The 23,232-nt window shown below is 36.2% G+C and overlaps 1 protein-coding gene across 1 annotated transcript; it reads left to right on the top strand.

Moving 5' to 3' along the window:
* Window positions 1-10,371: 10,371 nt before the first annotated feature.
* On the top strand, window positions 10,372-22,904 carry LOC109095378 (melanocyte protein PMEL-like). Its single transcript, XM_042765943.1, has 12 exons — window positions 10,372-10,502; window positions 11,827-11,922; window positions 12,401-12,547; window positions 12,741-12,881; window positions 15,224-15,385; window positions 15,606-15,926; window positions 16,058-16,591; window positions 16,689-16,865; window positions 20,865-20,967; window positions 21,130-21,338; window positions 21,440-21,527; window positions 21,659-22,904. Exons 1-12 carry the CDS (start codon window positions 10,433-10,435, stop codon window positions 21,807-21,809), a joined length of 2,199 nt encoding a protein of 732 aa, XP_042621877.1. The 5' UTR covers window positions 10,372-10,432; the 3' UTR covers window positions 21,810-22,904.
* The last annotated feature ends 328 nt before the right edge of the window (window positions 22,905-23,232 follow it).

Here is a 23,232-nt window from a genome sequence, read left to right as displayed (position 1 = left end):
CTGATCCACCATCTGGGCTGGATACGTACTGGATCCGGGTAACTGCAGTGACCATCTGGACTGGATACGGACTCGTTCTGGTAGCTACGGTGACCTCGGAATAAGAAAGAAACAGACTAATATTAGCGTAGATGCCATTCTTCTAACGATGTAGCAAGTACATCAGGTGTTATGGGAAGTGTTCCCAGTTCCGGTTGTTCTAATTAATGCAGCATAAAAATCCTTTAACGGATTTGAGTGTTAGAAATGTGTTAGTGTGTAATTTGTAAGCCAGGTTAAAGAGATGGGTCTTTAATCTAGATTTTAACTGACAGAGTGTGTGTGTGCCTCCTGAACAGTATAAGGTAGGTTATTCCAGAGTTTGGGTGCTAAATAGGCAAAGGATCGCACCCGCAGTTGATTTTGTTATTCTTGGTATTATCAAATTGCCAGAGTTTTTAAAACGCAGCGGATGTGGAGGACTATAATACGATGAGTTTGTTGAGAGATAAGAGTAGGTGCTAAATCATTCAGGGCTTTATAAGTAATAAGCAAGATTTTAAAATCTATATGATGTTAAATAGGGAGCCAGTGCAGCGTTGGCAGAACCAGGCTAATATGGTCATGCTCCCTGGTTCTAGTTAGGACTCTAGCTGCTGCATTTTGAACTACCCGGAGTTTGTTTAATAAGCGTGCAGAACAACCACCCAATAAAGCATTACAATAATCTAAACGTGAGGTCATGAACACATGAATTAACATTTCTGCATTTGACATTAGCCGTGTTTCCACTTTCGGACCAAAAGCGGGCATGCTAGTGCGTGCCAGGGCTCTGAGCATTTCCACTGTCGGGCCAAAAGCGGGCATGCTAGTGCATGCCAGGCCCAGTCGCGTTTCCACTGTCACTTCTGGGGCTTGATCAAGTCACCTTTATTTATATAGCACTTTTAACAATGCAGATTGTGTCAAAGCAACTGTACAGCATTAATTAGGAAAATAGTGTGTCAATAATGCAAAATGACAATAGTAAAAATCTTTTCAGTTAACCTGTTAACACACACCTGGACGCCGGCGTACTCAACGCTCTTTGTTTGCAAGTGTCAATGTTTACGAATAGTTTAAATGAAAAGGGACAAAATTAATCTTGACACACTATATATCATTCTAAAGATTTAAGCCTCAAGCATCGACGACAGATCGCTGTTTTTCAATGGAAAGCTTATAAAGAATGTATATGCTAAATTTGTCTAAGCAGTAGACATCAAAACATGAAGAATAAAAACGCAGTACATATCATATTCGTCGTAATAACGAGTCATAAACACATCCACAGCTGTAAATCCCGGTTTAGTTAGAATGGTAAGGGTCTACTGAATGACATCTCATGGAGCACGTTTGGTCCAACAAAGCAATAACGTTGTAATATGGATGATAATTCCTTTGTTTACGTTTCAGTTCTTCAGGGACAGTATTGTTTGTGTCCGTTATGGAATAACTCACGCTCAGCAAACTATGTCTTGGTAGTTAAAAACAGCATGGTTTTGTAGCGTATAGTGTCACAAACAGAATGAGACGATCCACTAAAAAAAGTGAAAGATAGGCGGAAGATTGTTTATTTGAAATCTGGCGCTCTCTCATGATGGCTCATGATGCACCTGTCATCTGATGGAGGCGTAACTTAGGGATCGGCTTTTTCTTTATTTTTTTTTATTTTTCAACATTTTTCATATATGTGTGAGTGTGTTTTATGTTGAATGTGACTGTATCTGCATGATAACCATCTGTTTGAGTGCAAATCAGCTCGCTATTACTGTGTAATCACAGCTATCAATGTGAACGCCATCTATATGAATAGAGTGTGATTATTGACTTTATGGCGCATTTGTATGATTACCATCTCTATAACTGGCCATCAGCACGTCAACACGTGATAATTGACAATATGAGCAGAAAATTTGTAAATGCTGCATTTCTAGCAATCTCAGGATGTACTGTAATTGGCATACATAGTTAAATCTTTTTTATTTTTCTTATTTATTTTTATTACTCAAATTATTCTTATTGAATTTTTCTAGTTCTCAAATAAATAACTTATATGATGTCTAAGTTTCTGTATATTGTTTTATAATTGAAAAACTATGCAGTGGTATGTTTTATGACTAAAATAGTTCGTAGAACCCTTCAATACAGTTGGTAAATATTTTTTATATTTGGGCAGGTGGGGGAGACTAGACATAGTATTAGAAAAATGGTTGCAGGAATCTCATTTTTTATGGTATCTTCTTCAGATTTGAAATAGAAACTCATTAAACATGTGACTTTCAACCCATTACTTTTCTAGATTGCTCCAGGACTGATTTCATGTATTTTTATATATAAAAAAAAAAATTCAGTGTGGTACAATTTTTTTTCAAGGCACTTCAGTGTCTATAACTTTTAATATTTTTGAGCATTATCAACTATGTTTGATAAAAAGTAAAGCCCAAAGGGTCTTCTTTTCAAAGACACCAAAATTGTGTGTTTAACACACTGAAGTAAGGAACAGTTGCAGTTTTAAGTTAGGTAGGGCACTTTCAGCTGTAAGTCCCATAATGGGGGGTCTGGTTAACAGGTTAAAGTCCCCAAGAATGATTAAAACAGTGTCCGGGTGTTGTTGTTCTGTCTCTGTGATCTGTTCAGCGAGTTTCTGTAAAGCCAGGCTCACATGCGCTTGTGGAGGAATGTAATATTCATGAGAATGAAACTCCTGCGGCGAATAGAATAGCTTGCAGTTAATTAAGAGTGTTTCTAGATCTGTACAGCACATCTTTTTTGAACAGCTGAAATCCGGTCCGCTCTGAACAGCTGAAATCCTGGCAGATGAAGCGTGCTGTCTGGAATCATAGAAACACATATAATGGCTTGTTGGAAAGGTGGGGTTGTGCTGAATATGTAAAAATAGCATGACAATTTATGAGGTGTCCAAAATGAATGAAAATGGAACACTGACATAATTTAGTCCAAAGCCCATTATCAGTGGTGAAAACAATGTTGAGAAATTCAAATATAAGATACATCTAATAATGAAATATTTCACATGGCATCTTGTACTATATGGAAACAAAGATTGAAATCGAAAGATAACACCTTACCATAGCACAAACAGTAGACCAGGAGTCAGGATTGCAGTTTGAACTTGAGTTTTTTAATAAAACTATAACTTAACTTCACACAATACAAATTAAATTACTGTCTTAAATAAAACAAATGGCAATCTAACTAAACAAACAAACACTCTGTGGGGAAATGAGCCCTGTCCCTCTCAGGCTGTTTATTTTATTTTCTAGCAGTAACCATTTGGAACATGAACTGCTTTTGGTAGCCATTCTGGGGTCAACCCCCCATGATGTTACAACTGCAACACACCACTGTCACTCATCCACATTGTCATCAGTGACAAAGTGGGTCATATTTGGACAGTCTGGGAAAGGGCAAGAGCAAAACTCTGTGCAGGTCAAGCCCACTGAAAGACACTGGCATTTGGTGGCATCGTTGCAGTTTCCGTCTTTACAGTAGAGGTGGGTGATGTCTCTAACTTCTTTAGGTGCTGGTGCATCACAGGTTCAATGCACCCATCTTCTCTGAGCCTCCATCCTCTACCAACTGGGTTCCAGAGAAGAGGTTTGGCCAGGTGGTTGTGATGCCACACTGCTGTTTGGTACATGGCTCTCAGCACATGTTGCTGGAAGGCATCTTCTGTTGGGGGTAGATTTGCTGCTGACAAATCAGTGGTAGATGCTAGTGTGTACCTCAGCTCATCCAGGTTGGTGCAAGGATGCCCATCCACCTTTTTCTTTTGGCCATACAAGAGGAGGGCATACCTTCTGGCCACAGGCTAAGCCTCTTCCAGGCTACCAGAGAGTCCAAATTTGGTAATTTCCTGTAACTCACAAAGATGGGTCTTCAGTCTTGTGAGGGCAGTGGCCTTTCCAATTCTGTACAAACTGCTTGTGGTGTCACAACCCGTGAGGGCATGGCAATGCAGGTAAACACTCACAAAGCACTGCTCCAAGCTTCTGAGCGATCAAACAGATAGGGATGAATCTTTCCTTAAGGCAATGTCCAGAGTACATAAACACTGCTGAGGATCCAAACATCCCTTTGCTTGAATAGTACAGAAGCAAAACTAGTACATCTGTATTATCACATTTGACAGTTAGATGAGAATGTGACTGTGCAAGGTGTATTGCATGTAACACCAGTGTCAGCCTCCTCCTGGTCACTGTAAAGATCTTTCAAGCAGTCAATGCTTGACTGGCTAACCCTCTTAACCTCCTGACCATTTTCAAAGTCACCTGCCAAGATGACAGTGTTCCCTGAAGAAATTCTTGTTGGCCCAGTACTGGCGATGTAGGTGCTGACAAAGTTACATAGAGCAACCTTGTTTCCGCTGATCCTGAGGTATTTTCTGTAGTTTGGAACACTTGTTTGTCCTGTGATGATATGTGTTTGTCTGCTGGTATGAATGGTGCCCCTTCTTTGTCTTTCAAGATCTTTGACTGAGTGTTGGTGGTCATATCTATCAAACACTATAACGACACAGCTGTTACATTCCTTTCCCATTAAAGTTGTGATCTTTTTCCAGACACAGTGGTCATATCTATCAAACACTATAACGACACAGCTGTTACATTCCTTTCCCATTAAAGTTGTGATAGACCCATGCCATCAATGATATATGCTGATGGTTCTTTAACATTTGGCAGCTGCTGTGTCTCTTCAACAACAGCCTCGAGTTTCTTGGCCAGGCCAGCTTTTGTTGTCTTCCTCATGGTTCCATCATCAAAAGGGTGGGACAGCTGCAAGTTCGTGAGACATCAGAGTCTCCATGAACACCTCTCTTTGTTTGGAGACAGCCAGTAATCTTCGAAAGAGCACGTCTGAGTCCATGTGGACCTTTCTAGATATGCTGACTCCAACTGATGTTTTCATGTCCTTGAAGGTTGCACACTGGTTTCTTTTCTCTGGCTCCCAGAAGCTCTTTGTTCTTTTTGATTTTGCCAGACGTTATTCAATAAAGATAAATTTAAAGATGAAGATAAACATTCTGCTTCACACCATCTTGCAGGAAGCTTGATAGCTCTTTTGCAACTTTATCAGATGCAACCTGACCACTTGCAATGTTGATCAGTTCCTCAGGAATGCTATCAAGATCAAAGGGATTCTGCCTCTGCTCCACAGTTTCCATTATCTTCTGTATGTCTCTTTCGTCTTGGTCCATTCTGGATGCTCCATGCTCCTTGTGTGCTTCCGAGCTCTGATCATCAGTGTCACAGAGCTCTTTCATGGCATCCACATATGCTGTGGTCACATGTCTTGTCATCAACCATCTTGTGAGAGCTCCTTTTCGTAATGTGAAGCCAACAACCCCACCCTGACTCTTCGATGCTCAGACCGGCGAACAACAAAGCCACCTTGCTGCATGAATGTGTATGCTTCTGATTGTTCATGTTCAAGTGCTTTCATTTCTGCAACATAGACTGGCATGTACTTGCCATAATTGGACCTGCCAGCAGCACTGAACCAAGGCATCACTTCACACATGCAATTAAGGTGAAGTTGAAAGTCAGCTTCACGCTCCGAACGAAGAATCCTTAGCAATAGATCAGCACCATTGAGGAACATTAACCAGTATCCAAAGGTTGCTGATTGTTTAACTCCCTCATTTATGAACATCTGGATTCTCTTCTGGATCTCAGGAAGTTCAGTCTCCACCTCACTAATGAGCTGTTGAGCAGTGGCCTTGTCATTACCATGAAATGCATGCTTTACATCCCGTAGGATTTGCTCTTGTGCTTCAGTCATTGCACATTGGCCTTGTTTTTCACGCCATGATTGCATGGCTTGCCAGAAGAGCCTGAACAGAGCCTCAGAGGCTAGCTTTATGCTTCTTACTCCTCTTGCCAGCTGTTTCCCTTGAAGCAACTGTCGAGCTGTTCCCTCTGCATACACATCTGACTCAGTTAGTATGTCAAGGAGTCCACCATCGCTGTAGAGCTTTCTGATGCTTGCTAGGTAAGCCATCGTGATATGCATACCTCCCAGTCTCATTGTGATCTTTCCATGTAAGGGCGATGGTTTGCCCCACAAGAACAGACAAAGTTATGCAAAGATAGGCTTACATGGTGCCAGTAGACAGACCTTTTTTCTCCCATAAATAAAGCCTGCTAGCCTACTTGGGGTATTTTACATGCACAGTGCCAACTTCGAGTCAGTAAAATAATAATAAAAACAATAATTTAATGCTGGTATCCAAAACATATAATTCAATACAAGTATTATATTAGGTACATTTTAAAACTTCAATGCACACGTATAATAAGCCTAGTAATAATAAGCCTAGTAATAAGTAGGCATTTAAAATACATCAATAACTGATATCATAGTTTAACACAGATAAAATCAGAGTTAAGGCTTGCTTTAGGTGTTGCTCGACGAGGATTTCTCAATCGTTGTGACTTTCAATCCTGAGGAGACAAAATGCCACGGAAGCTCCCGCCGTGGAGTGAAGAAGAGGTGGAGTTACGAGGATTCTCAGACAGTTGAAGTGTCCAATGGAGTTAAGAGATTTGCTCTCAAGCTATTTTCAACACTTTAGATTGGTTAATAATTTGTAAAAATAACAGAACCATGTGGGGACTGACCTATAGCATCGATTTGTGAAAAAATATGAAATTGACAAAATTTGGACAAAAATTTAGGTTTCCGCCCGACAGTGACGATATTTTAATAAAGGTGTTCCATTCCAATGTTAACCTGATTCAATTGGATCTGTGTTTCATATGAATTGTATAGTATACTGTGCCTCAAGAAATGTATCATTAGTAAATGTATCATAAATATAGATCAGCATTTACCTAATGTAAGTTACTTTGCAGTAACAATGAATTTGTCAACATTCTTCTCACCACTGATAATGTGATTTGGACTTGAGTTCTTGAGACCAGTGTTCTTTCATTTTGGACACCTCGTACATTGAGTGACAGAACACTCCCATTTGTCATGCTATATTTACATATTTGGTATTGATGGATTCAGCACAACCCCACCTTTCAAACAAGCCATCATATGTGTTTCTATGATAATCCCTGGCAAAGCCATCACAAAGTAAATGAAAACATTCTGCATAGATATTAAATCATCTTTACAGACTAAGACGATCGAAGGTCAAATATCATTTACATATTTAGTAATACAAAGCATGACGTATTGCATACAAATCACTGCGAGAGCTTTCCAATATGCGTGCTACTGAGTGACGTCTATCCAATCAGAGTAGATCACTGTTAAGCCCGCCCCTTCGAGAGGTTTGTGTCAAAACACCAAACGAAAAACTGCAAAGCGTAAGCGAAATCTGTGGCAATGCATTCAGAATCCACGATTAGCGAAAACTAATCTTTGAAAAACATCAACAAAGAATGAAGCATATTTGAAGAGCCTGTTAAATTTGTGCGACAGAGTTCTTTTTTTTTCATTTTCATTGTGTTTTCTTCTTTTGTAATTGCATATATTTGAAAGTTTCTCAAAAAGTTATGTTCAGTTTTATAAAGTTACGTTCATTTTTTTTTGAAGCAAATGTAATTCCATAGACATGGCTGCATCAACACTACTGTTGTTCCTTAAACCACACCTTCTTTCTTTGCGTGAACATTTGGGCGGCATTACACAAATTTTTCCACATCGTGACGTAGATATGTGGAGGCATGTTTGAACAAGGCGTTTTAGCCTGGTCTGGATAAGCCTTCTCTTTTAGGTAGAATAAATTCTTTTGTGGGAGACTTTGAGCTTTGTAACTCTTCAGATCTTATACATGCACAAATAGCTACATAACACACTAAAGGAAAGGACAAATAGAAATTGCATCATATGACCCCTTTAAGTACTGTCAAATTAGCATTTTAATAACATATACTGCAAAATGTCATTCTATATATTCAAGTTTCATTCAATATATTCAAACTTTCATTCCATATATTCAAGTTTCATTCAATATATTAAAACTTTCATTCCATATTTTCAAGTTTTGTTCCGTATATTCAGACTTTCATTCCACATACTCAAGTTTCATTCCATATATTCAAACTTTCATTTAATATATTTAATAATTTCCTGAACGGCATGCCATTATATATATATATATATATATATATATATATATATATATATATATATATATATATATATATCCACCAAAGAAAACAGAAATAAGAAATAGTGGTCTTTTTTATTCAAAATGGCAAATTAAGACAAAAGGCAAGTAGTTTTCCATCACTGACTTTTTAAACTGTTGTAACCATTTACACAGGTAATGTTATCCTCTAACCTTGTAGCCAAACATGCAGTTCCCAGGAATTAGTCATAAAACAAATTAATTATCTAAAAGACTAGACTTATTGTAGCATGACAATACAGTACTGCTGGTAAAGAAGCCCTCTTGCTGGGAATTACAGAATATCAAATCCCACCATCTGATATCAAACCAGACATGATGACTTCTTATATATTTTATAGTTCTTCTGCAAAGTTATGACATTTAACTGCAATCAAATTTCTAAATCAGAGCTTCCCTTGGTAAGACACCTCTAAGAATAACAATTTATAGATTGTCACAGTAACACTAATACCAACCCAAGAATGCTAAGAATGAAAAAGAAAATTACAGAAGGTAAAGACATGAGGAGAAAGAACAATAATGAATGAACATCATTGACTGGACTGTGCGTATACTCTCATCTTGTGACTCTCCTTCACTGCAGCTCTGGGTCATTTTAACAGATATGACCTAACAAGCACAATTCTCAGACAGCCATGCTCAAAGAATATCTCCCTCTTTCTTGTCCTAATTTGTAGATAATGAATAGACATTTATTCTCACAGGATCAACATGTGATCAAAAGATGAGGAACTGAGACAGGATACAAATTTACAAATCCATCATTATGAATAATATTTTTCTATTTAATGTAAAACTTGTAAGTGATGTTGACTGAAGAGAATCTCAATAAAAAAAGAATCCAAGGAAAACAAAAGAAAAATAAAGACTTATGAATAATGTAAGACTTCACTAAGACTTAAGAATAATATGCTTGCACAAGCATACCCTTCTTAATAGATAAAACTTTTGCTTAAAGAAGCAGACAGCATTTTTTCACCACCTTATCACCTTGTCTATCACCTTAGCACATCTTGATTTGTCAGTTTTTACGTGTCTTCCTTTTTAAAGAGCTTCAGATTGGTCAAATTGTCAGGGGATCTTTTGAATTTAGCCCTCTTCAAGTCAATCCAAAAGGGTTTTTTTGGGGGGTTTGGGTCTGGGCTCTGACTGGGCTTTTCCAAAATGTTCTTCTTATGAAGTTATTCCTTGGTTGATTTTGATTTGTGTTTGAGATTATTATCATGCTGAAAAATTTTTAATGGAGGACTTTCATTTGTTATTTTCCATCAATTTTTGACAGATGATCTGTTTATCTTTTTCTTTCTTTTTTTCTTTTTTGAATGTCATTGTGGTGTCACATTGTCTCCCCTTCTTTATGATGGCTTGCATGATATTCATTAGCACATAATGTTTTGGGAAAGCTTTTGTATTCTTCAGATTGGGACCTTTTCACAATGTGATCCCAACCCATCATTTGTAATCTCTAATAGCTACCAAAATAATGCTAAATTAATATCAGATTTTTTTATTATTCAGGGTTAATTAGCATCACATAATCCTGAGTACTTTTAAGATTTTGAATTTGATTAGTTAATTTTTCAGTGTATCATCCCCCATAATAAGAAGGTCTGCACACTTATGTTACCAGCTAAATGTGTAGTTTTATAACCACTGTGTGTTAGCATTTAGAGTGAAAAACAGGTAAAATGGGAACTGTACGCCTAAGCTTAACCATCTTTATTATTATGTGTATTTTTCTGTTACTAAAAATTAACAGTACATGTGTTCCATTTTTCCTATATTTACTGAAGGATTATGGATGTATGAGTTTGTGTATAACCTGTTGTAAAAACACACAAGTGCAGATAATGATAACTAATTGTGAAAGAAAACTGGTAAAATGGCTCTCCATGCGACAAGATCAGTGACGTTTTTGTCTGCTTTTTTGTTGTTGTTGCTGTTGTTTTATTTTTGTTAAAATTCTAAGTTCTGTATTCATCATGTAATCAGAAAATTTGCAAGATCCCAAAGAAAGAGAGGCTGCTTAGCAGTGATGCATTGTAACAATTTATTCATAAAACTTTCCTAAACTACAGCCCTCTATAGGATTACTTCAGGGTGTGGGACTGGGAGGAACCTGTTATGCACATCTATGATGTCATACTTTGGGGGTTTGGTTTGGGGTGCTGATATTGAAGCAAGACGCCTCATGGGTCTCAAAGAAAAGCTGGATCAGTGACTGTGGTGTTGTGGTCATCAATGCATACCCTGATGATGTGGACGGCTCTTGTCTTTCTAATTCTTACATTCTCATCAGGAGCGCTTTCCCGTGAGTGTTTCTGATATTTTATATACTTTATATACAGAAAAGCATTAATAGGAATCATCGATTGTACAAAATTTGAAAGTATAAAATAGATACATTAAAGAAATACCTGACAGTAAATAAGTAAATAATTAATCAAGATTTGTAAAACTTTATATATCCTCTTTTAGAATCTTTGGATTAAGTCCATGGGTGAAAAATAGTTGCATTATTTTAAATACCAATACTTTAAACAGTTCAACTTATTACTAATTTTATTCCAATGAATAGCCACAAGGTAGTTCAACACAAAAACAGATGTAGAAAAGCAGTTGAACAAGCTTTAAAACTTTATACTACAGCCCTCCAATGTAGCCTTTTAATAATGAGCAATATTAGAACTAGTAGTTGGATGACCTGTATGATTAATGCTTTAAAGAGGCTTAAAGCTAACTATTTAAGGATAATTGGCCAGTCTTTGATTTTATTTTGTATAGTGTTGGTGAATGATGTCAAATGTTGAAGAATAGTGCTGGCATCACCCAGTCACAGCTTTGATTTCCTGGAAAGGTATTGCTTTTGATAAAAAAATATTTGCCAAATGAATAAAATGTGAATGTAATGCATCTTAAAACACATAATAAACCACATATGATTGCTTATCAATTTCAATCAGATACACAAACATTCAGATAAATGAAAGTCAGAACTCTGTGGGAACTTAACTCATTCCAGCAGTGGGGATTACAGTTCCCTCAGCTGAAAGTCACATGAAAAGGATTGAGTGGAATTGTGGAGGTCGTGTGACTCTATTTGCCAACTCTCACATTCTCTTGCTTGTTTCATTGTAGACCTTTTCTCTTTGTTCACTTATAAACTTAAGTCAACCTTTAGCAACTGATCTACCCTATTACTTACTTCAACTACCTTATGAAATTACATTAAATATTATATTATACTATATATAATTTAGAGTCTAAATATCTATTATACCATTAATCTAATCTGTCATCTCATGTTGTCATATATTTGTCTAATAACTAATTCTAAAAATCATTTTAGTGTTTGTAGGGTTGATTTTAGTGTTGAAGCAAAGGAATTAAATCAAGATAAATATGCACTTTACACATTACACATCTAATGATTTCTAATAACTGGGCCTGTTGGGAGACTGTTGGGAGCCTGTTTGGATCAAGAGTTTCCCCCGTAGATGGGTTTTAAAGAAGGCCTGTTTGATTTAAAGGAAGTTGAAAATTTACTTTATTAATACATTTCTAATTACTGAAAACTTATTTTAATGCTCTTTCACAAAGGAGACCTTTACTATTTCTTTTCATCATTCTTCTAGAATCCAGAACACGCTTTGCACATTATCGTTCATGGAACTCAAAGATGTATCCAGTTTGGAGGGATGGAGATCCTAGATACAGAGACTGTTGGAAAGGTATTTGAGCACATACATACAAATTTAATTGAATTCTAAAAATGTTAAAGCACAAGACAATGAGCTCCATGGAATTTTTTTTTTCTTTCAATTTCCAAGGGAAAAAATTAACAAGAAGGAATGAGAAACTGTTTGGTTTGCATATGAATAAATTATTATATATGATATAAGTGGAAATAATGTATTATTATTCAATTCTCTTTATTCTCTTAGTTTTTTATGCTATATATATGCTATACCTGCTACCTCTCTTTTAAACTATATCTGGAATTTTTTGTGTGTGTGTGCCTGACAAAGGTCTTTGACTGAATTGTTGCCCAATTTAACTTTTTCTAAATAAAGGGAGAACAACAGTGTTCAGATCTTTTTTGTATTATTTGATGAATTTTTTTTGATCTTGCACCTGGCCAAGATGCTTTGGGTGTGTGCACCTTGGGTTTTTTTATTTTTTATGTGTAAATCCTTTTTTTTGCCATAGGTGGAGAGGTAACATTTGAAGTCAGAAGTGATTCTCCTACACTGACAGGAGCCAAAGCCACTTTCAACATTGATGTTCGCTTCCCTCAGAACCAGACAGCCCTTTCTGATGGACAGGTGGTGTGGGCAAGAAACTGTACAATTAATGGTTAGTTATATAAACTTCCATAATAAAATACATTTACATTATATATGATTTTATTCTTGCACTACCACCAATCAAAATTTTGTAATGTATTTGCAAACCACTATTGAGTTTTTATACATTATTTGTATGTGTGTGTGTGTGTGTGTGTGTGTGTGTGTGTGTGTGTGTGTGTGTGTGTGTGTGTGTCTTTTAGGAACATCATATACTATGGGCCAGACTGTATACCCTGAGTCCAATATCCCTCAAGAATGGACAGGTGTCTTTCCTGACAGGACACCCTTCACTAAGGTCTCCAACAAAAAGCCACAGTTTGTCTATGTATGGAAAACATGGGGTAAGAGCAAGTTTAAACCTGTAGTCTTATTCTAGTCTAATATATAGGGGAGAGCGGGGAGTTGAGCCGGTTTTTACTTACTCTGTGTATAAGTATGAACAGTGTGAACATGACAGTAATGGGTCCAATTTAAATATGTACATATTTAATGTGGTGTATCCTTGGGAATAATCAATTTTAATCTAAAATAAACTGCTTTCAAAATATGGCTTTCCAAAAAAAAAAAAAAAAAAAAGTGGTCTCTTGACGCAACTTGCCCCCAATGATGGGTAAACATTTTCACCTCATGCTATATCAAAGGAAGAGAAATTACTTCTTAAAACCTATGTGTGAGCCTTGTGATGGACTGGAGCCTTGTGAGCCTTGTGACGACCAAGATGCCCTAATAAGGACAAAGAGGTCTGGATAATAGAATGGATGGATGGATGACTTCTTTAAAGTTTTATTTAAAGATACAGTTCACACTCTGAAGGCATTTTTTTAATTATTTAAAATTTTCAGAACAAAATAAAGTTCAAATTGGAGAATTAAAAAATAATGAAAGAATGGACTGCGAGTACAGAACTGGGCTAATAGTACTCAACATCCCACTTATCAATTTTCACAAACTATTTAAAATGTATTATTTAAAATCAAGTTCAAAACAAATAACAAAATCAAAAAAGTTTGGCCTAAAATTAATGAAATACAGCATAGAAATACAGTAAAATAATACCTTATAATCATTAGAAGGGTTGAGCCACTGGCTTTTAAAAAATCTCTTTTACAGCAAAAAGCAGTTTTTTGAACCAATTATCCAATTACCAATTATCCCATTGGCCCCTCTCCATCATAGGGTGAGTAAAATGGATAACTCTTCACATATCTGTGGTCACGTCACCAATTTTGTTTAAGGTTGCCTTGAAACAAGGGGTGGCTCAGCTTTTCCCACAGGCTCATATTACCTCACTCTCCCCTAGTAACATACACATTCAGTGGAGAGATGGATTTGTAGCAAATTAGCTCAAAAGTGAAATATATATAAATAATTGCATAAATAATTGTAATTATAAATTAATTACAATTATTTATTTCAGCTGCCAGTCGTAACTGTAGCAAAATCAATATTGTCAACTAATCTGTTCGTCCGGCGAATGTTCAGTGTAATTTCATATCAACTCACAGTAAAATAACTTTCGTAATGCATTAGCAAGATCAGCTCGTTAAACTGACTTTGATTGCAAGCTGTGACAGAATCAGAAATTCATGTAATTCGTGCACAAAAGGTTTATCAATTAAACACTAACACAGAAATAGTCTAACAAATATATACACACACTCACACATGCATACATGGAGAAAAAGGGGAAGTACAAGTGAATGAAACCAGAAATAGGGAATGAAGCTATGAAAAGAGTCGTTTAACCACCTGCACAAAACCATCAGTGCCGTTTTACAGCTTATACTGAACCTCTAAACCTTTTGTTTAGTTAAATCTACGGCTCATTTGATCAGAGTGGGTAAAGGTGCATAAGGCAGTTTTATGTACCTTCATACTCTGATTAATATAACAAGCATACAATGCATGTTATGAGGAGGTGGTATGCACCAGTGGATGGTGGACTAAACAAGGGTTATTTTGATATCAAACACGGTACCAATAGGGTTACATTATCTATTAATGTATCTATTAATAATCAGAAGGCATGCATAAAGCAGTATACAATACAAAAGACAATATACAAAAACAGTAATAATATACACAATGTCCTGGGGATATGCATGTTCATTCATAGAAAGGTTTGCCTATGAATCAATGAGAAGTCGTCCTTTTCTGTGGGCAGTATGTGTCTGTTTCAAAGTGAATTGAGTGAGAATAAAACTCTGAGTTCCATTGGGCCATAAAAGCAATCTTATCTGGCTATCCTGGTTGTTATGGTAACCAGAGGTCTGGGGGGTTGTTCACAGGCATCCAGGGACCCAGTCAGGTTCACTAAAAAAGTGTTTCATTCATCCAATTAAAAAAATTTAGGGTAATGATTCACATCTATATTTTTTAACTTGAGCCAATGAAAATTAAATTACACTACAAATTACACTTTTTTTAGTGTTGTTGAGTGAGGGGTCTGTTGGACTATTTGCTAAATATAGCAAATAATAATGTGCCTGATGTGTCCAGACTTTACAGAATAACGTATGCAACCGATGAGGACTGTAGGGTTAGACTTGTGCAGGCTTGTTCAACATTCTTATTAACCATTTAATTTTTTTCTTTGATTTTAGGTGTAGCTTGGTGTTAGGGACAGGGTTAGGGCAACTGGTTGCTGAATTTTAGTTACTCTTGCATTGTTTCTCTCTTTCAGGAAAATATTGGCAGGTGGCCGATGGTCCCTCCTCTCTACTGACAATTGAAACAGACAATATGCCACTTGGTTCTTACACCATGGACTTGGTGATTTATCACTGCCGTGGCAAAGACAGGTTTATTCCCCTTGGTTATGCATCTACCCAGTTCTCCGTCACTGGTGAGTAGTTTGATAACTGCAAATATATCTAGAGATCGCTTATCATCTCTATTCTTTCGAAAAAAAACATTAAGTCTATTTTGTTTACCTTACGTTGTAGTAAGAATTAATGCCATTAAACCACTGCCTTAAACTAAACTGGAGAGTAAACCAATGTTGCCATTTACTGTGTACTGTATATTCCCACAAGAACCTAATGAAACTTCCTCTTCTTCTCTAGACCAGATTCCTTTTACAGTGATATTATCTCAGGTTGGTGACATCAATCAGGGTGACCAAAGCTTTATCCAGAACAGAGCTGTGTCCTTCAGCATTAATTTGCATGATCCTAGTCAATATCTCAATGGGTCAGACATCACCTTCAACTGGGATTTTGGTGACAATAGTGGAACTCTCATTTCTCGGGAAACCACCGTTACCCACACATACCTTACAACTGGTTCCTTCAGGCCACAAGTGGTTTTGATGGCAGCTATCTCACCTGGTTGTCAGCTCAGTCCAACTCCAGCAGCCACTGGTGTACCCCCGGTCCCCTTAACAGGTAGTCCCGTAATTTCATATTGTATTCAAAGCTCATATTTCATGGTATTTAAAAGATAATTCTCAGTTCAAAAGGTGTTTTAAAGAGATTTCCAAAAGATTCATCAGTCGGTGCCTTCTCCTTTTTGACAGATGAAGCAACAGCAGTGGGAAACATTGTGCTGACTGTTTCTCCTCAATCGGTTGATGTTGTTCCCATGGCAGAGGAAGGAATTGCACCTGATGTCACTGTAGTTGCCAATGACTTGGCAGTGCCAGCAACTGACACAGAGGCAGAATTAGATAATACTGCTCAGGAGGTGCCCACTGCTGCTGGAGACACTGCTGTGGCAGAAGCTGACAATACTGCTGCAGTTATGTTAGCCACACCTACAGCTGTTGAGGCTGAACCTGCGACAGAAGTTCCTGCAGCTGACACGGCCCCAGAAGGAGGCGAGATTATAATCAATCTGGCGGCCACAGTTCTCCCAGAACCCCCTGCTGCTGTAGTTGAAACAACCTCTTTTCAGACACTTATAGAAACAGTGGCACCGACTGGTGATGCAATAATCATTAACACCTCTGTCGTCACAGATGTCATTGCATCTGTTATACCTGTAGCAGAAGACATAGAAGCAGTTAATGAAGCTGCTGCTGGAGTCAACGAGGCAACCGAAGCCATCAGTGGTGAAAAAAATTATATAGACAGCCATAACTTTAAAAACCCATAACCAATTAATTGTATCATATATTTAATGTATTTGCATTGGTGCTTTAATTTTAGGCATAACTAGCATACCTGAGGCAACAGTGAGTGAATTAGAAGCTGAACTGATGGCAGGAACTGAAGCAACCCAGGCTGCTCTAGTCATTGCAAAGCGGCAAGCACCAGAAATGCCAGCAGAAAAAAACTGTATGATTTATCGTTATGGCTCCTTCTCCACAACTCTTACAGTAGTCCGTGAGTATTTTTTAATTTATTGTTATTAATATATATATATATATATATATATATATATATATATATATATATATATATATATATATATATATATATATAAACAATAATACTAGACCTGAATATTGAACTTTTGGGCATCATTGTTCTCAAAGACAGAATTTTTTGTTTACATTTTTTATATTGTATGACTCTGGGAAAATAATTCAACAAGTTCTTCTTCTTCTATGGTAAAATGTTTGGGAAAAAAAAAAATTGGCACACAGATTGAGGACAGTCTGAATACTCCAAATTTTAAGTCTCTTACTCAAACCCGCTAGCGCCACCGCTTGTCCAAATTTGCACTCAAGCTTGTGCTAATAACTTTTGAGCCTTAAAGGCTAGAATTTTTTTTTCCCTCTGATTCCTTAACAATTCAAGATGATTCAAATGCAAGTTTTAATTTTTTTTTAACAATAATTTATTTCAAGTGAAATAAGTCATATTACTAATGATTGAAATTATGATTTTCTTTAGCCAGTTTGAGTAAATCCACCTTAAAATGTCTTTAATTACTCGTTGCTTTTGGTCTGATCCTCCCAGGCTTGCTTGCTCCTCATTCTGCCTCTGTTTTGCTTGACCCTTTAATTGCTGTTTGCAGTTATATTTGATCTTTATATTCCAACCAACATGAACATGGCTTCACTTCAGCATTACAGGCCTGGCTGGCTTAACTGTCAAAAATGTTTCATCTACAACCTCACCTACTGTATAACCTCATGGCTGGAATTGACAACCACTGTACTAACACTAAACAGGCTTTCAAACAGCCACAAAAATATACATCCACTTGAAAAACATAGAACTCTATATTATAAACTGAACCAATACTAAATTGTTAACTTGTACATGTGTACAGCATTATTCAACAATTATTTTTTGGAGTGTCTATTTAATATTGTAAAGTGAGATGGTTAGAGTGAAATTTAGTGCATGGCTTCAGCAGACAGGTTGGCTATGTCTGCCCTGCCAAACTAAACAGCGCCGCACATTTTTCAAAATGAAATCTGTGGTGAAAAACAGAAATTCAGCACACCCTAATTAACAGAATCCAAGTATCATCCGTTCAATCATTTTATGATTTAATATTAAAAGTAGGAAAATTAAAAACTAGAATTCAGCTTGATTTTTCATTTTTCGTTCAGGGGGAGAAAATTGAATAAGCAACTTGAATATGTAATTTCTACACATGGATGGGAATGAAATGCCCCCTTCTGCCGATTGGTCAGCCGAAATCAAACGGTGCCATCATCAGTTCTTCCTCAGTTTTACACGGCAGAATAATAGTCCTCCGCTACGGATTCTTAACAAGTTTATTGCAGCTACGTTTCTTCTTTTTCCTCATTAAACATCCAGACTAATGAATGGTTTGGCACAATGCCGTAGATAGAGTGCCATAGATAATCACAGCGTGCCGATATACAGCCATATTGCACTGCTTCTCATGTGGTATTGCTTATACACAATTGATATGCTTGCAGGATATGCTTATATATCTGTGTGTGTGTGTGTTTGTGTGTGTGTGTGTGTGTGTGTGTGTGTGTGTGTGTGTGTGTGTGTGTGTGTGTGTGTGTGTGTGTGCAAAAAAGTGTGTGTGTGTGTGTCAAATAGTTTATCTGTGTTTTTTTTTTATTTTTATTAGTAAGTTCCCCATGTAACTTGGTTAATTAACATGGCTATTGTTTTCCACAACTAGTAACATTCTAAATCAGTATTCAAACACAATGGGGCAGTTTCCTGGACAGAGATTAAGCCTAGTCCTAAAGTAAAATGGCTCCTGGAATGCTTTCTCTGTCATGGATTTAAATAGTCTTAGACTTAGTCTAGTCCAGAATTTAATAGGCTGATTTCCTGAAGGAAGACTAGAGCTACTTCAGGACTAAATTGAGGCTTAAATTACACCAACCAGTATTTTAGGGTTTAACTTCAGATTAATGCTGTGTTTTTAATCTTTATATATCAAAAATATTGGCACAATATTGGCAAATATGATCAAAGAAGCTTGTGAAAATAAATTTGTATAATAAATTTTATTTTATTTATTTATTTATTTATTGATTTTGATGAAAACACACAAAACCCTAAACCTTCATTGATGTAAAATGGAAAGAAAGGGATATCTCATTATGAAATAAATGTTTTTCTCTAAAACACACTGGCTACAATTAATGGCACCCTTTTATCTAATACTTTTTGCATCCTCCTTTTGCCAAGATAACAGCCCTGAGTCTTCTCCTATCGCCTGATGTGTTTGGAGAACACCTGACAAGAGATCAGAGGCCATTATTCTATACAGTATCTCTCCAGTAAACCCTCCTCTTCAGTTTTATATAGGGTTCAGATCAGAGGACTGGGATGATCATGCCAGAACCTTCATTTTTTTGTTCATTGGCCCAATTTTTATGTTGATTTTGATGGTCATTTTAGATCATTGTACATATAATACAACTCTTTATATACACTACAAAGTTTAAAAGAGGCAGACATGTAGATTCTTGTGAAAGATGTTATCTCTGTTTGGGGGAAAGGACATTGTTAAATCAGACCATATTTATTGCATCAAAATTTTTTAATACTTTACTATAGGTTAGGGGTGGATAATTTTATCATTTGTTTATAATTCATCGACCAATACTTATTACTGTAATTACTATTAATACTATTATTAATAGTTTTCATTAGCATTCATTGCTATATGATATTAACTTTAAGAACCTTCATGGAAATTTGTATTCTATAGTATATTTTCCTAATGACAATATGAATGGTTTGTATTCTACAAACATTTTTACCCATTTTTATCATGGAATAAGGGAGAATAGTTCTATATTTTAATAAATGCTATGTCGGCTAGCACTGAATTATTCATATACTTTATTTATTACCTGGAGATGACTTGAAAATCACACACAAACCATTGTGTGCTTATTGTATTCACATTTCATCAGTCAAAATGTTTCTGCTTTTTATTCAGCTTAGCTACAGCGATAGCTAGATGCCTTTGTCCATATTAGGGATTTCCTGCCTGGCATGTTGTAAGTTATTACTTCTATGAATCCGTTTTGGCTTTCCGGCTTCAAGTATGAATGAAACAGACACTGCAGGAGAGTATTTGTGGAGCTTTGTATCATTTGTAGGCTCTTTTTGAATAAAATATAGACTATCTTGTCTCTTTGCATTTAAATCTAGGTTAATAATATTGCGTTCAGTTACGACATTCAAGTTTCTATCATTATACTTGAGATGGTTTTGCATAAAAGGACTTTATCTGGCTGTAGTTTAGTTCCTTTTTCTAAATCATGTTACTTTCTACCGGGTGTCTGTTCTATCACACAGATTTAATACACTACGCATAAATATCTCTTTCCTTTGAACTTTTCTATGCGGAGCACTGCGCGCGATGACTCCATGCTTCAAGCGTGTCATTCTGCGCACGGGATGTGCATAAGCACTTTGAGCTGCACTGTAATGGAGCCTTTCATTTTATTATACTTTTGTGCAATGAAAGATTGATAGCCTTTCATGTTCTGTCCTATTTATCATATGTTGCTGCCTCATTACTGTGCTATACATGTCTTTTAATTTTATAGTATATATTTGTATGTAAATATATTTACTTGTTTTCATGAATGTATATTACAATGCAAAGACCAGTGTGAAACATTTTACTAGATTAATCCTACACTTCTTCACTTTTATTTGTTCCCCACTAAATAATGTTTTTTTTTCACTAAATGTTTAGATTTTATAAAATTGATGTGCACTCATAATTTTTTAGATTAGTAACTTTTGCTGCTGAATTATCCACTAACCTAGTTTACAATAACAGTATTTCAGATTGATATCGGTATCGGCCGATACTCTGATTTTTTGGTATCGGATCAGATCAGATCTGAAAAAAATGGCATCAGTGCCTGTCTACACGTGTTTAATATTCTCTACATATATGTTTTTCCACTTCAGAGGGAATAGAGAGTGTTGAGATTGTGGAGATGAATAATGTGGTGATTCTAGCCACAGAGCTGGAGCAGAATGCTGTAGATCTTACAGTCACATGTCAGGGAAGGTAAATATTCCTTCGATATGATTTATTTTCTAGACTGAATATAGTCTTTACTGTTCTTAACTGGACTGTTTTATAAAAGTCTTACACTGGTAATAATGACTGTGGTTGAACAAGAATTTGCAAAGTTATTTTTATTGATTATTTGTTATATTTGCTTGCCAGCCTGCCCAATCAAGTGTGCATTCTGGTATCCGATGCAGACTGCACAAGCCCTGTTCAGGACCTACAGTGTAATGCTGTGACTCCAACCTCTGAGTGTCAGATGGTGCTGCGACAATTTTTCAACAACTCTGGCATCTTCTGTATCAACGTGTCTCTGACCAATGATGTCAGCTTGGCTGTAACCAGTGCAAAGCTCAGTGTGGCTATAGGCAAGTGTCATAAATTCAAAGCATATCTAAAATAATAAAATGTATTTTCCTGAACATACCCTAAAACCTCACTACTTCACAACTTATCTTGTTAAAACTAGACCCAAATTCAGCAAGGAACACAGCTGGAGCAACACTGGGAGTCCTTGTTTTTATTTGTGCATTGGGGGCCATTGCTTTTTCATACAAGTAAGGCACCAATACACATATGGGTTTCATCAAAATAAATATTAAGAGTATGTTATTGTATGCTGCCTAGTTAAGTGTAAACAAAATGTATGTACATTAAAGTAACCCTCTATATGCGTTTTTCAATCCAGGCGGTTTAAGGAGTACCATCCACTGAGAGAAGATAATACAAGCAACAGTTTCAGCTCTGGAAGAAGCTCAGTGCCTTTAATGCTGTGGAACCTTCTGGGCCGGAGATCCACTGCAGAGAGCCGCCCGCTCCTACTTGGGCGAGTGGTGTGAAAAGCTTTCCACTTCTGCTTTAAAGGCATATTGCAAAGTCGTTACAATCTCTCAATAAGAGAATTAAATATGAAGAATGAGGGCCTCATTGTACTGTAACAACAAAAATGTTATATGTAATATGCCTCACGTTATCTAAATAATGTTTTATTGTATGTGGCAGTTGCTGAATAATCGCAGTGTATAGTGTGTGTCGTCATAAACAATTGCACATACTTCCTTTTAATGGTTAGCTTTTCTTGGGTTGAAATAATCTGACTTATTCCCCTTCAGTATTTGTTACATCCCTAAGTGTCAGTCAAGAGATACAGGGTTGTAATTTTATCTATTAAAAATATAGCGCAGTGCAAGGGCAATGCAAAATGGTGAAAAACCAAGTAGTTTACTTACATTATTTACAGCACTCACCCCTTAACTTATATGGATCAGTTAAATGGATAATAGGGATTAGTTATTAAAATGTAAATGTAATCTTTCTAAAAGCAACCCAAGTAAACTGCTTTACAGGAATATTGTCTTATTTAAAATCATCTGATAATATTCAGATTATTACAGACCACAAAGAGATTGTCAGCTGTTCTTCAAATAATCTGTTCACCTAAAAGCAAAAGTTTAAAGAAAAGCCTTACCCCGTGTTCAAAATGTATACAACATTTAGAGGCTTTATGAAGTAAATTATATAAACATTTAACTATGTAAATTTATATTAACAATTAACCATTAATAATTAACAAATATTATGTATTTTCCCCATTTCCTTTGTAGAACTACCTTTCCATTACTATAATAATACTTTTTATTCAACTATAGGCTATATTATTTAGAGCAGTGCACATTTTGGATGTCTTCCTCATCTAACACACCTCATTGAACTCATCTCATTAGTAGAAACTGAAAACTCCCAAATGGGTTTGTCTGATTTGAAAAACATCTTCAGGACAGGTTTGAGAAGAACTAATTTAGAGCCTAAACATCATTTGCATTTTCAATAAACCCTGTGTTAGTTTGATATCAACCCAAAAGGTCTGATGTTTTATTTATAAATAATAATAGTGACTACTTATTACCCCTAAATAAAAATATGTCCTGACTCTTCTCAACTTTTTGTCTGGTTCTAATGTTTTATTTATAAATATAAATATATATTTATAAATCTGGTTCTATGAAGTTAAAATCTCAAATAAGTTATATACTTGGGTTTTTACAGTGACTTGTGAACTTGTGACAGGATTCAGGTTTTATCACTGTCTTCTTTGCGCTGTGTTTATTTTTGTTTTTCCCCTTTAAACTAGTCTGTCTCTCTTGTGTGGAACATATTCAATAACTATGGTGACACAATAGAAACCTGCAGGTAACACAGGAAACAGGCACTAAACACAGGAAACTAGAACACAGGAACCATAGAATGAAATGAAAATCAAAA

This window comes from Cyprinus carpio, chromosome A11, assembly GCF_018340385.1.
Source record: "Cyprinus carpio isolate SPL01 chromosome A11, ASM1834038v1, whole genome shotgun sequence".
Taxonomy (NCBI): domain Eukaryota; kingdom Metazoa; phylum Chordata; class Actinopteri; order Cypriniformes; family Cyprinidae; genus Cyprinus; species Cyprinus carpio.
This window is presented reverse-complemented; position numbering and strand designations above follow the sequence as displayed.

Bases quoted from the DNA above. Each gene is read 5' to 3' on its own strand.
- LOC109095378 (XM_042765943.1), top strand. From the start codon at position 10,433: ATGCATACCCTGATGATGTGGACGGCTCTTGTCTTTCTAATTCTTACA. The intron at 12,548-12,740 runs GTTAGTTATATA...TGTGTCTTTTAG, and splicing joins AAGAAACTGTACAATTAATG to GAACATCATATACTATGGGC. The intron at 16,866-20,864 runs GTGAGTATTTTT...TTTCCACTTCAG, and splicing joins CACAACTCTTACAGTAGTCC to AGGGAATAGAGAGTGTTGAG.